Raw genomic sequence first — 15,832 nt, 5'->3', positions numbered from 1 at the left:
ATGAATAAATCGATTTGTTAAAACACTTTAATTTAAGTCAATTACCCTATCAGATCATCATGTGGGCAATTAGAACCATATATGACCTGTCTGTAGATTGTGCTCTGTGAGTGTTTTAACACCCAGTTTACAATACATCATCATTCATCATGGTTAGTAACTGTAAATTAAGACTTGGTTAATGAACCCACTGGCACCCCAATTTAGAACTGTATTCTACTTGTATTGCTATGCTTCTCGTACATTTATATACATACATATTTTTATCTGTTTTTTTAAGGCCAAACTTATTACTTTTTATTTTAATTTCAGTTTCTTTTGATTGGATTTGCATTTTACCTGGGTTTTCTAGATTTATCCTGATCATATTCCCTTACTTTATATTAACTTCTTATCTTCTTCTTTTCACAATATTAATTCTTCATTTTATGCTTATTTCCCTTAATGGTTTTAGGTACTTATTTTCTTCTGTTGTTGCACTCAAGATGGTAAATTCATTACCGTAACTTCCAGAGATCTCATATGTCAGTAGAGTGACCGAATGTGTTCGGAATCGCTCATTCTCGATTATCAGCGGCCGCCTACTGTTCGATCCTGACGTATGAGAAATCCCTAGAAGATCACTGGTCTCTTGTACACCCTCAAGTGTTGATCATTTTTTTAAAGATATTTATGGACACTCAACACCAAACCTTATGAGTCAATACTAGTTCAATTCAAATAAACTGTCTTAAAGGCAACTGTTGAATTAAGCTCAACTTAGTCTTTATTCGATGAGCATGAGTTGAATAGTTTATTTCTATATCTTTTCATTTTATTTTAATTAACACCTATCTATAGCCTATTCATTTATCTATTGTCTTCTTATATCATTTTGGTTGGCTGTTATAAACATGGAAGACTGAGGTTTTGAGCACGTTGGACTAAAACCTCTCGCAGACAGACAACAGGTAACATAAATAAACACACAGCTGACAACTGAACAGGAGGTGGCCAGCCCCTTTCACAATCAAGCACATTTACACTCATTGCACTCACACAGACACTGCAAGGGACTGAAGTTTACCAGGTTTTACTTTATTCTTCTCTAATCAGAATTTTTACTAATTATTATAAGTGTACGGTTATTTTTATTAGTTTAGGAGTAATTATTTTATCCTGTCTTACTTAAAATTCTCAACCTTTACCATTTAACCTCAGAGTACGCAGAAAACATTCTGAATTTTGGAGTTGTAAATAAGGATTTTCTTATTGAAGACTTACTTTACTTACTTTGAGACTCTGTGATTGCTTATTTTAGGAATCTTACTATGACACATTAGCTCACCCCATGTGGAGATTTGTCATTTAACATTTACTCACTTTACATATGTTTTGTCTGTTTTTTCAAAGAAGTTTATTCAGTTCAGCCACACAGATACACAGTCGACACAGACTAAGACCTCCTCCCCGGTGATGCTGCAGTCACGCCGGAGCTGGATTGGGTCCCTGTACGGGCCACCAAAAACTGTTGTTTTTTTGTTTTCCTTCTTTCCAACAGTAGGTATCTCAAAAACTAGTCTTTACCGAACAAAAAGTAAGCAGACTTCAGGAACAAAGAGATGCAGGCTTTATTGCAGTGAGCACGTAACCCCTGACCGTCTGTTACCAACTAACTCGTCTCCTCGGACCAGGAACATTTATACAATCTTGTACAGCATAGTACGTACATACCTGGTGATTTGAATGCACAAATCTATCTTTACCTTTTGACTCTACTTCTACGTTAGGACAGACTCTTTTGTTTTTTTCCTTATAAGGACTGACCATGTTGTTTCTCCATAGTTAGATCACCTAGGTCATAGGTCAGCTTTGTTTACTCACTCGGCCGTCTCTGCTGCTTTGTGACAGCTGTGTCTGTACACCAAGAATTCTTTGTCTCTGGCAGATCTTCATACACTAGTGTATTTTTGTACATGTTTAAATTCCAACAAAACGTTTAGAAAAGTCGTGGAAATGTTTTAGTTGAAAAGCGTATGAACCCTGTAACGGCCTGAGACAGCGAGTATAAAGCTGTGCACCTCAGTTCCGCACAGTTTAGCAGTGCAGATATTTCCAGTTAAAGCTGAATTCATGCTTTTAATCCCAGAAAAATAAACGCTCTTATTTACCTTTTAAAAGGCCATTTAAATGCTTAGTTATGGCTGTTCTGCTGTTTTTCTCGGGTTTTGAGTGATTAGCTGACTCTAAAGCGCTGACTCAGCTCTCGGTCGGTCCGGTTCTTGTCAGTACTTGTGTTCTTGTGGACTCGGGAAACGTCATCAGTTGCAGCCCAAGAACTGTTCCAATTCAGAAGATCACAGTTAGCCAAGCACACAACTAATACCCGGATGTGTTCTTGCTCCTCCCACTTCATAGAGGATGCATGGAAGGTGACTTGTGTGAACTTGTCACAGCCCGATATCCCAGAATGCACCTCTCAGCAGTATCAGTGTAATGCAGGAGGAGAAGCACCTGTATGTTTTTAAAACAGTACTGCTGTGTGGTAAAATAATGTTTGAAGTTATTTTTAGGGAGAATGTAGGGCTTTAGACTTCAGATATGTGTTTATTTGTTAAGAAAGCGGCTAGGTGAAAATGTGCTCCTGTGTTTTCAGCTCCTCCCGTCCTCGGAGTACACACTCGCCATCCCAACTTCCCAAGTCCGTACTCACCAAGTACAGGAGTCCAGACTTGTGTTCTTGTGTATTGGGAAACGGTCCGGGTCTCTGTGGTGAGACAGCGTGCGGGTGGGGGCGGGGCCTGTGACATCACGGGTCCTGCATTGTGTAATATCACAATATACATCTCAGAAAACTAAAACAATACAATGTAACATTTTACATATCGTGCAGCCCTAGTACACACATTACACACACTACACACACTACATACACACACTACACACTACACACTACACACACACACACTACACACACTACACACACTACACACACACTACACACACACTACACACACTACACACACTACACACACACTACACACACTACACACACTACACACTACACACACTACACACACACTACACACTCACATACAATCACATACACACACTACACACACTACACACTCACATACACACTACACACACACATACACACACTACACACACACTACACACACTACACACACTACACACACACTACACACACACTACACACACTACACACACACTACACACTCACATACAATCACATACACACACTACACACACTACACACTCACATACACACTACACACTCACATACACACACACACTACACACACTACACACACACTACACACTCACATACACACACTACACACACACACTACACACACTATACAAACACTACACACACACACTACACACTCACATACACACACATACACACACACACTACACACTCACATACACACACTACAAACACACTACACACATACACACACTACACACTCACATACACACTACACACACACATACACACACTACACACACACTACACACTCACATACACACACTACACACTCTACATACACACACTACACACTCACATACACACACTACACACTCTACATACACACACTACACACTCACATACACACACTACACACACTCACATACACACACTACACACTCACATACACACACTACACACTCACCTACACACTCACATACACACACTCACATACACACTACACACTCAAATACACACACTACACACTCACATACACACACTACACACTCACCTACACACACTACACACACTCACATACACACACTACACACTCACATACACACTCTACACACACTAAACACTCACATACACACACTACACACTCTACACACTACACACTCTACACACTACACACTCACATACACACACTACACTCTCACCTACACACACTACACACTCACATACACACTACACACTCAAATACACACACTACACACTCACATACACACACTACACACTCACATACACACACTACACACACACTACACACTCACATACACACACATACACACACTACACACACACTACACACTCACATACACACACTACAAACACACTACACACTCACATACACACACTACACACTCACATACACACTACACACACACATACACACACTACACACACTACACACTCACATACACACACTACACACTCTACATACACACACTACACACTCACATACACACACTACACACACTCACATACACACACTACACACTCACATACACACACTCACATACACACTCTACACACTACACACACTACACACTCACATACACACACTACACACTCACCTACACACACTACACACTCACATACACACACTCACATACACACTACACACTCAAATACACACACTACACACACTACACACTCACATACACACACTACACACTCACCTACACACACTACACACACTCACATACACACACTACACACTCACATACACACACTACACACTCTACACACACTACACACTCACATACACACTCTACACACTACACACTCACATACACACACTACACACTCACCTACACACACTACACACTCTACATACACACACTACACACTCACATACACACACTACACACTCACATACACACACTACACACACTACACACTCACATACACACACTACACACTCACATACACACACTCACATACACACACTACACACTCTACACACACTACACACTCACATACACACTCTACACACTACAAACTCACATACACACACTACACACTCACCTATACACACTACACACTCACATACACACACTCACATACACACTACACACTAAAATACACACACTACACACACTACACACTCACATACACACACTACACACACACTACACACTCACATACACACACTACACACTCTACATACACACACTACACACTCACATACACACACTACACACTCTACATACACACACTACACACTCACATACACACACTACACACACTCACATACACACACTACACACTCACATACACACACTACACACTCACCTACACACTCACATACACACACTCACATACACACTACACACTCAAATACACACACTACACACTCACATACACACACTACACACTCACCTACACACACTACACACACTCACATACACACACTACACACTCACATACACACTCTACACACACTAAACACTCACATACACACACTACACACTCTACACACTACACACTCTACACACTACACACTCACATACACACACTACACTCTCACCTACACACACTACACACTCACATACACACTACACACTCAAATACACACACTACACACTCACATACACACACTACACACTCACATACACACACTACACACACACTACACACTCACATACACACACATACACACACTACACACACACTACACACTCACATACACACACTACAAACACACTACACACTCACATACACACACTACACACTCACATACACACTACACACACACATACACACACTACACACACTACACACTCACATACACACACTACACACTCTACATACACACACTACACACTCACATACACACACTACACACACTCACATACACACACTACACACTCACATACACACACTACACACTCACATATACACACTACACACACTACACACTCACATACACACACTACACACTCACCTACACACACTACACACTCACATACACACACTCACATACACACTACACACTCAAATACACACACTACACACACTACACACTCACATACACACACTACACACTCACCTACACACACTACACACACTCACATACACACACTACACACTCACATACACACACTACACACTCTACACACACTACACACTCACATACACACACTCACATACACACTACACACTCACCTACACACACTACACACTCACATACACATACTACACACTCACATACACACACCACACACACTACACACTCACATACACACACTACACACTCACATACACATACTACACACTCACAAACACACACTACACACACTACACACTCACATACACACACTACACACACTCACATACACACACTACACACTCACATACACACACTACACACATTACACACTCACATACACACACTACACACTCACATACACACACTACACTAGTGTGTGTGTAATGTGTGTAGTGTGTGTGTAGTGTGTGTGTAATGTGTGTAGTGTGTGTGTAATGTGTGTAGTGTGTGTGTAATGTGTGTGTAATGTGTGTAGTGTGTGTGTGTAATGTGTGTAGTGTGTGTGTGTAATGTGTGTAGTGTGTGTGTAATGTGTGTAGTGTGTGTGTGTGTGTGTAGTGTGTGTGATGTGTGTGTGTAATGTGTGTGTAATGTGTGTGTAGTGTGTGTAATGTGTGTGTAATGTGTGTGTAGTGTGTGTAGTGTGTGTAATGTGTGTGTAATGTGTGTGTAGTGTGTGTGTGTAGTGTGTGTGTGTGTAATGTGTGTAATGTGTGTGTAGTGTGTGTAGTGTGTGTGTAATGTGTGTGTAATGTGTGTGTAATGTGTGTGTTCTTGTTTTCAGACGGCTGTGATTTCACACTGGATCTAAACACAGTAAACCCTGGTCTCTCTCTGAGTGAGGAGAACAGGAGGGTGGAGAGGAGAAAGGAGCTGCAGTCGTATCCTGATCATCCAGAGAGATTTGATTATTATCCGCAGGTTCTGAGTAGAGAGAGAGTAACTGGTGTAACTGGTGATACTGGTGTTACTGGTGATACTGGTGTAACTGGTGTAACTGGTGTAACTGGTGATACTGGTGATACTGGTGTAACTGGTGTAACTGGTGTAACTGGTGATACTGGTGTAACTGGTGATACTGGACGCTGTTACTGGGAGGCTGAGTGGAGAGATGGAGGAGGAGGAGGAGTTGATGTAGCTCTGAGTTATAAAACCATCAGCAGGAAAGGAGGAAGATCAGACTGTCGGTTTGGAGAGAATATAAACTCCTGGAATCTGATCTGCTCTGATTACAGATACTCTGTTCTTCACAATAATAACAGAACTGTTCTCTCCACTCCTCCCTCCGACTGTAGGAGAGTAGGAGTGTATGTGGACTGTCCCTCCGGCACTCTGTCCTTCTACAGAGTCTCCTCTGATACACACTCACACACTCTCACACATTTACACACATTCTACACCACCTTTACTCAACCCCTCTATGCAGGGATTGGGTTTAATAGTTTGTTTTTGGTTAAAAATGTTGGCTCCAGAGTGACTCTGTGTAAAATAGAATAACCCTGTGTGTGTATAGTGTGTGTGTGTTTGTATAGTGTGTGTGTGTGTGTGTGTTTATAGTGTGTTTGTGTATAGTGTGTGTGTGTATAGTGTGTGTGTGTATAGTGTGTGTGTATAGTGTGTGCGTGTGCATAGTGTCTGCGTGTGTGTGTATGTGTCTATATGTGTCAGGGGACCAATCACAGCGGCTGCTGTCTTTGTCGCTTAGTTACATATCTGGATTAAAGGACATCAAGGAATGCGATTAATAAGCGCCAATGTTTTAATGCATATTTTTTATGTGATTAATTAATGGAAAATAACGGGGTATAAATTAACGCTGATTATTCGCCTTCTTTGACGCGACGCAGACACGCCTTCGCACAAGTATAAACGCTCACGGTATTGAGAAGTAGATTTACAGTGGAAAGACTTTTAATAAATTGTATAATTCATGTTATATTTCTGATTGTAAAGATGTCTGATATGTTTCTGAAATAAAAAGATGGGGAATTTGAAGTCTGTGACATTTATTCATTCATTTATTTACTGCTCTGCTGAAATTCATGTCAGTTTAAATATTTACACAATTTAAAATACTTCTATAAAAATAATGATAAGATTATTCCACTGTTCTGGGAATCGGGCAGGTGTTTGGTGATGTTTTGTGTGGAGTACCCTTCACGGGTTCATTTTTGCACCACTGTTCCTCTGACTGTTCCTGGGGGCGTCATTTCTTCTGGCCGGCTTTTTACATTTACATTGTAGATTCTCACTGAAGCATCAAAACTATGAATGAACACATGTGGAGTTTTATGTACTTAATAAAAAATGAGCTGAACCTCCACAGTCACCGGACCTGAACCCAATCCAGATGGTTTGGGGTGAGCTGGAGCACAGACTGAAGAAGACAAAGGAGCAACAAGTGCTAATAAACACCTCTGGGAACTCCTTCCTTCCTTCAAGACTGTTGGAGAACTTTTCATTTCAGGTGGCCACCTCTTGAAGCTCATTAAGAGAATAATGCCAAGAGTGTGCAAAGCAGTATTCAGAGTGAAGGGGGGCTTTTATTTTGAAGAAACTAGAATATAAAACATGTTTTTAGTTATTTCACCTTTTTTTGTTACGTACATAAAACTCCACGTGTGTTCATTCACAGTTTTGATGCTTCAGTGAGAATCTACAATGTAAATAATCATGAAAATAAAGAAAATGCAGTGAAAAAGTGTTTTTACATATACATGTAATCACCTTAAATTGTATATTGTAACAGATGAACTTTAAATCATTCAAACAGAATTAACTGTAGTTAAATATGAACCGAAATATTCATAATGAATAAAAGAACTATTACATTATTTCCAATAGGGAAAGGCATATTTCACTTATCCGCAATTCAGAGAAATCCTATTCAAGCGTGTTTTCTGTTGTTAAAACAGTATTTCACCCTGTATTTTATTAATGTTGCCAACAAATAAATTGCGGTTCATCGCTATAATACGTAGGTATGTGTCACACCTTACTTATAGGTGCGGGTAGTTGTGCCGAAAAAAGGTTGTGGGTTGAATGAAAAAATGATGGCAACTGCAGTAGCACATCCAGTGCAAGTGAATTTATTTGGTGAAGGTGCACAAATGCAGAAAAATACCAAAAGAAAACAAAAAAAGAAAACCAAAAAAAAATAAACAAAACAAAATCTATTTACAAAAATTTACATAAGGAATCAGCATATTCCTTAAGTCGTACATTGGTTCACACGACAACCAACCATACCATATCTCAACCTTAACCATCTTCTATCCAACATGAAATGAGGCCTTAAATAGGCCACCACTGGTCTACCCAACCCAGCCAAAACCAACAGATTTTCCATTGCAGGGGGATACAATTATAAACAAAACAAACAATAAATCAAATTAACAGACAATGGAAAAATACATTCTCAAAATAATCATTATTCATGTCATAGGCCACAATCCAATATAATAAACATGAAAATAAGAAAAGGAAAGAATAATTAAAATATTTAAAATCCCTAAAGAACCCCCTCAAAATGGTATGGCCCAAAATGGGCCCAGTGAGCATGCCCCCAATTTTGCTCAGGCCCTATATAAGGGCAGCTAAAACAATTGTAGGGCCCTTTGCCAGACCAGGAAGAGAGTACAGGTGAGTGTATGAAATGCAAAAATTGTACCGGCAGCTATTAAAACAGAAATGTGTTCCCAGTAGCATACTTTTAACTGTAAAATATGTTAAATGTACCAAGCTAGCAGAATGTTAAACTTTTAAAAGGGGGAATTAGTATTAAATGGAAAAAATAGCTGTGTATGTGTATGCACTGAGAAAATTACAGCAGGGACAGAACAGGGCTGAAAACTAATTTGTTTGTTCTGTCACATCACCCTCCACCCCTCCTGGATTGCACAACGTGGGCAATCGGGAAAGGTAATCTGCCATGATGTTTTGTCGTCCGCTTCTATGACGAATTCGAAACAAAAAAGGCTGCAGCGCCAAGTACCACCTAGTGATGCGTGAGTTGTGGTCTTTCATTGACTGTCAGAGCTTTGTGGTCAGTTTCTAAAATGAATTCTCTTCCCAGCAGATAATAACGAAGACTCTCCAAGGCCCATTTAATGGCAAGTGCTTCCTTTTCCACTGTGGAATATCTTGTCTCTCTCTGCAACAGCTTCCGACTGAGGTACAACACAGGTTGTTCTTGACCTTCAGTACCTTGCAGTAAGACAGCACCAATTCCAACTGCTGAAGCGTCAACTTGCACCGTGAATGGCCTGGAAAAGTTTGGGCTGATCAGAACTGGTTTGGAGCACAGTGCTTCCTTAAGAGCTGTGAAGGATCGTTCACAATCGTCTGTCCATCGAACTGGATTCTTTTCACACTTGAGGGTCAGTCCAGTAAGTGGGGCAGCAATAGTGGCAAATTGGGGAATGAGTCGACGGTACCAGCCAACCAAGCCAAGGAAAGAGCGTACCTGTTTCTTGGTGTGGGGACGAGAACTTTTCCTAATGGCTTCCACCTTGTCCACTTGCGGTTGGATCAAGCCCCTCCCCACCTGATATCCAAGGTACTGGGTTTCCAACTGACCCCACTTACACTTGTTCACATTAAGTGTCAACCCAGCTTCAGCAATGTGTTCAAGGACAGCGTCAACATGCTTAAGATGTTCATCCCAACTCTTGCTGAAGATCACCACATCGTCAAGGTATGCGGAGCAGTAATCTTCACAGCCTCTTAAAACACGGTCCATTAATCTTTGAAATGTCGCTGGAGCACCATGTAGTCCGAAGGGCATAACAGTGAACTGGAAGAGCCCCAGTGGTGTTCGGAATGCTGTATATTCCCGAGATTCCTTAGCCAAAGGAACCTGCCAATAACCTTTGCATAGGTCAAGGGTTGTAATGAACTGAGCATGCCCAAGCCTTTCCAACAGGTCATCAATTCGTGGCATTGGGTATGCATCAAACCTTGAAACAGCGTTGATCTTCCTGAAATCAATGCACACCCGTAGAGACCCATCAGGCTTTGGAACAGTCACTATTGGGCTACACCATTCACTTTCAGAGGGCTCAATGACCCTTAGATCCAGCATCGTCTGAATCTCAGCCTTAAGAGGTTCAAGCAGCCTTTCAGGTACTCTATAAGGTCTTTGCCGGATTGGACTGTCATCTTTAAGATGAATGGAATGCTGTGCCATGTTAGTGCATCCAGGTCTTGTTTGGAAAATGGAGGGATGACGGTAAAATACCAGGGTTGAACCATTTTGTTGCTGAGCAGTCAAATGGCGCAGACATGGCTCACATGAAGATCTCCAAGAGGGAAGCTGATCCACCGCATCTTCACCGTCCTCCTCTACATGCTGGACCAACAGGGCAAGGTTTGGTTCTTTTCGATCCTTCCATTCTCTCATCAGATTCACATGATATGTTTGTGTTTTCTTTCCCTTCTCAGGATGAAGCACTTCATAGGTCACAGGTCCTTGCTTCTTCAGGACCTCAAATGGACCTTGCCATTTTGCCAGAAGCTTGTTGGAAGAGGTAGGAAGCAGCAACAGAATCTTCTGACCAGGTTTGAATTCACGCAGACGAGCTTTCTGGTCATACCATGTTTTCTGTTTTTGCTGAGCTTTCTCAAGGTGAAGACGGGCCTGCTCTCTATAGGACTCCAGGCGATCTCTCATCTGCAAGACAAAGTCAACAATGCCCCTCTCTTTACCATCTTCTGTCTGGTTCTCCCACTGGTGGCGCAAGAGGTCAAGAGGTCCCTGGACAGACCACCCATACAGGAGCTCGAATGGCGAGAACCCAGTTGAAGCTTGAGGTACTTCACGATAAGCAAAGAGCAGGAAGGGCAACCACTTGTCCCAGTCTTTTCCAGTGTCTGACACAAACTTTTTTAACATGGATTTCAGGGTCTGATTGAACCGTTCAACAAGGCCATCAGTTTGAGCGTGGTAGGGTGATGTGCGAATTCCGGTGATTCCCAGATGCTGGTGGAATTGGGACATAAGTCGAGAGGTAAAGTTTGTGCCTTGGTCAGTGAGGATTTCGTCAGGAAACCCCACCCTGGAGAAGAATTGCACTAGTGCAGAGATTACCTTGGGGGTGGTGATAGAGCGCAGAGGAAAAGCCTCAGGAAATCTGGTGGAGTAATCACACACAACTAAGATGTACCTAAAGCCAGAACTACTCTTTTCAAGAGGACCTACGATATCCATGGCTACACGTCTGAAAGGTGTGGCAATAATGGGCATAGGCTGCAGAGGTGCTCTGTCAGTTTGTCGAATGTGGCTGTTTTTTTGACATTCAGGGCATGAACTACAGTATTTCTGGACGTCAGAATACATAGAAGGCCAGTAGAAGCGACGGCTAATCCTAAGGTAAGTTTTGTTCTGTCCCAGGTGACCTGCCCATGGAATAGTGTGTGCAAGGTGTAGAACCGAAGGTCTGCAATTTGTGGGAACAACCATACGTTTGTCAGGGGAATCTGCCAAGTAAAGGATGTTATTCTCTAGAATGTATCTGTCTTTACAGGTAAATGACCCAGTGCTATCATCCTGTCCTACTTGGGCATACAAGGGAGCAAGGGAAGGGTCCTCTCTCTGAAGAGTGTCTATGTTTGTGGGGACCTGCCACTGACCAGTATTAACGTGTGTGGTGTTTGGTAGATGTGTGGGTGATCCTAAAGCTTTCTCAAGACGACGTTTCTGACGTGACTTTTTTGGGCCCTCCTTCCCACCCTCAAACAGGCTATCAGACACAGAAGGAAGTGGCTCAATACCAACTCTGGTTTGGGAACGTGTTAACACTGGGCAGGAGACATTAACAGGGGACTGGGCTTCTTCTAACAATTCAGCCAAGACAGGCAAGTCCCTGCCAATCACCATGTCTTTGGGCAAGTCATTAACCACTCCCACCCGCAAAAGAAACACATTCTCAGAAACCTCAAGAGTTACATCAGCTGTAGGATAACATTTTACATCACCATGTACACATTGTATTTTGGTCAACACAGAATGGTCAATCAGACTAGGTGGCAAAAAATCCCCCTTTACCAAGGTCACAGCACTCCCAGTATCCAACATAGCTTGTAAAGGTTGACCATTAACCACTACAGAAATGTCAGTAGAATTTCCCAAACTGCTGGAAACAAAATCTCTAGGCTCAGTTATTACTGCTTCCCCTCTGTCTGATAAGAAAATGTCCCCCTCTCTTGGCACATAACAGTAGCTTGACAGTTTAGGTCTTTTAAGAGGACATACAGATGCCTTATGTCCTTGCTGCCGACAATAAAAACAAATCAAGGTACCTTTTGTTTTCTGTCCATCTCGCATGTCTTTAGGTGGTCCATGCTCTGGAGAAGGGCTGACAGTACCTTCAGTAGGTCTTGGGTCCCATCTGGGTCTTGATGAAGAACAAGGCAGTCCTCGTCGTGCATTCAAGTACTGTTGAGCCAACTGTGCAGCAATCAGTCCATTTGCTGGCTCATGCTCCTGGACCCAGGTGCGGACATCTGTTGGTAGAACGCGCAACAACTGTTCCAGTATGATGAACTCCCCGATCTCTTCTTTGGTATGCAGTTCTGGTTTAATCCAGCGACGATAAAGTCCTTTGAGACGGTGGTATGTCTCCTTGGGTGTCTCTCCTGCTGGGGTGAACCTCCCCCTGAAGCGCTGACGATAAGTCTCGCAGGATATGTCAAACTTTGCAAGCAGTGCCTCCCTCAGGTCTGGATACGAGTTTGACAAGTCCTCATCCATGGACGTATATGCCTCAAGAGCCTTGCCCGTCAACAACGGAACAAGCCGGCAAGCCCATTCTTGAACTGGCCATTCCCAAGTCCTTGCCAGACGTTCAAAACGGAGAAGATAATTCTCAATGTCCTCCCCAGCCTGGAAAGTGGGCATTTTTGGCTCAGTCCGGTAAATGTCTCTGGGTCTCTGGCTGAGAACTGCTGCAGGGTGAAAACCCTGTGCCAGTTGTGGAACTGGCTCTGGAAACTCCGGGAGATCCAAGGGACGAGGCCGTCTGGGTGCTGGTGTGGGAAGAGGCACTCTGGGACTCTGGTCATCTGCAGACAACAAAGTCACTGAAGACCTTGAAGTCCCAGCTGCAGCAGGAGCACCTGGATTAATGCTCATCTCATCTGGTTGTAGGTGTGGTTTTGAAAGGCTTGTTCTCAACTCACGGAACTCGTGAAGTAGCCTCTCCTCTCGGTTCTGCTGGGTGGAGAGAAACTGGCCCAGAAGCGCTGTAAGTTCAGACAATCCAGATGACTTGTGCGGCTCAGCAGGTGGACGATCCCGTGCCTTTGGACGTGCACCCTGGGCTGTGTATTCCCCCTCTGAGTCCATTGTGTCCCACGGTTCATCTGTGTCTGATCCTGTAAAAGGAGCTTTGGTCTTTACAGGAACCACCTTGTGTGAACGAAGACCAGTTCTCTTCGGCACCTTCACTGTCCTGCGTGTTGCCATCCCACCGCTGCCACCATCTGTCACACCTTACTTATAGGTGCGGGTAGTTGTGCCGAAAAAAGGTTGTGGGTTGAATGAAAAAATGATGGCAACTGCAGTAGCACATCCAGTGCAAGTGAATTTATTTGGTGAAGGTGCACAAATGCAGAAAAATACCAAAAGAAAACAAAAAAAGAAAACCAAAAAAATAAACAAAACAAAATCTATTTACAAAAATTTACATAAGGAATCAACATATTCCTTAAGTCGTACATTGGTTCACACGACAACCAACCATACCATATCTCAACCTTAACCATCTTCTATCCAACATGAAATGAGGCCTTAAATAGGCCACCACTGGTCTACCCAACCCAGCCAAAACCAACAGATTTTCCATTGCAAAAAAAGGTTGTGGGTTGAATGAAAAAATGATGGCAACTGCAGTAGCACATCCAGTGCAAGTGAATTTATTTGGTGAAGGTGCACAAATGCAGAAAAATACCAAAAGAAAACAAAAAAAGAAAACCAAAAAAAAATAAACAAAACAAAATCTATTTACAAAAATTTACATAAGGAATCAACATATTCCTTAAGTCGTACATTGGTTCACACGACAACCAACCATACCATATCTCAACCTTAACCATCTTCTATCCAACATGAAATGAGGCCTTAAATAGGCCACCACTGGTCTACCCAACCCAGCCAAAACCAACAGATTTTCCATTGCAGGGGGATACAATTATAAACAAAACAAACAATAAATCAAATTAACAGACAATGGAAAAATACATTCTCAAAATAATCATTATTCATGTCATAGGCCACAATCCAATATAATAAACATGAAAATAAGAAAAGGAAAGAATAATTAAAATATTTAAAATCCCTAAAGAACCCCCTCAAAATGGTATGGCCCAAAATGGGCCCAGTGAGCATGCCCCCAATTTTGCTCAGGCCCTATCTAACCCTAGCTAAAACAATTGTAGGGCCCTTTGCCAGACCAGGAAGAGAGTACAGGTGAGTGTATGAAATGCAAAAATTGTACCGGCAGCTATTAAAACAGAAATGTGTTCCCAGTAGCATACTTTTAACTGTAAAATATGTTAAATGTACCAAGCTAGCAGAATGTTAAACTTTTAAAAGGGGGAATTAGTATTAAATGGAAAAAATAGCTGTGTATGTGTATGCACTGAGAAAATTACAGCAGGGACAGAACAGGGCTGAAAACTAATTTGTTTGTTCTGTCACAGTATGAAAAATATTAAGTTTAAAATCACAAATCACACCTGATGACAAATTTAGAATAAAGAAAATCGAGGAAGATGTGAAATTGTGATTTATTATAGATTCAGATCTAGCATTTGATAAACACATATCTAATGTTACTAGAACAGCTTTTCTACACTTACGTAACATCGCCAAGCTAAGAAATGCCCTATCCCTGCATGACGCAGAAAAATTAGTACATGCCTTCATTACCTCAAGGCTAGATTATTGTAATGCGCTACTGTCTGGATGTTCCAGCAGTCACTTAAATAAACTTCAGCTAGTTCAAAATGCTGCAGCCAGGGTC

At 42.0% G+C, this 15,832-nt stretch overlaps 1 protein-coding gene across 1 annotated transcript in view; it reads left to right on the top strand.

The window, feature by feature from the left end:
* Nucleotides 1-7,805, top strand: part of LOC111196442 (NACHT, LRR and PYD domains-containing protein 12-like) — a 167,197-nt gene extending 159,392 nt beyond the window's left edge. The window contains exon 8 of the mRNA XM_049479605.1: nt 6,595-7,805. Within this exon, the coding sequence (XP_049335562.1) occupies nt 6,595-7,307 (713 nt within the window). The 3' untranslated portion in view covers nt 7,308-7,805. The remainder of the gene's footprint in view (nt 1-6,594) is intronic.
* The last annotated feature ends 8,027 nt before the right edge of the window (nt 7,806-15,832 follow it).

This window comes from Astyanax mexicanus, chromosome 1, assembly GCF_023375975.1.
Source record: "Astyanax mexicanus isolate ESR-SI-001 chromosome 1, AstMex3_surface, whole genome shotgun sequence".
NCBI classification, from domain to species: Eukaryota; Metazoa; Chordata; class Actinopteri; order Characiformes; family Acestrorhamphidae; genus Astyanax; species Astyanax mexicanus.
The sequence above is the reverse complement of the archived record's forward strand: the minus strand, read 5'-3'. Positions and strand labels throughout refer to the sequence as shown.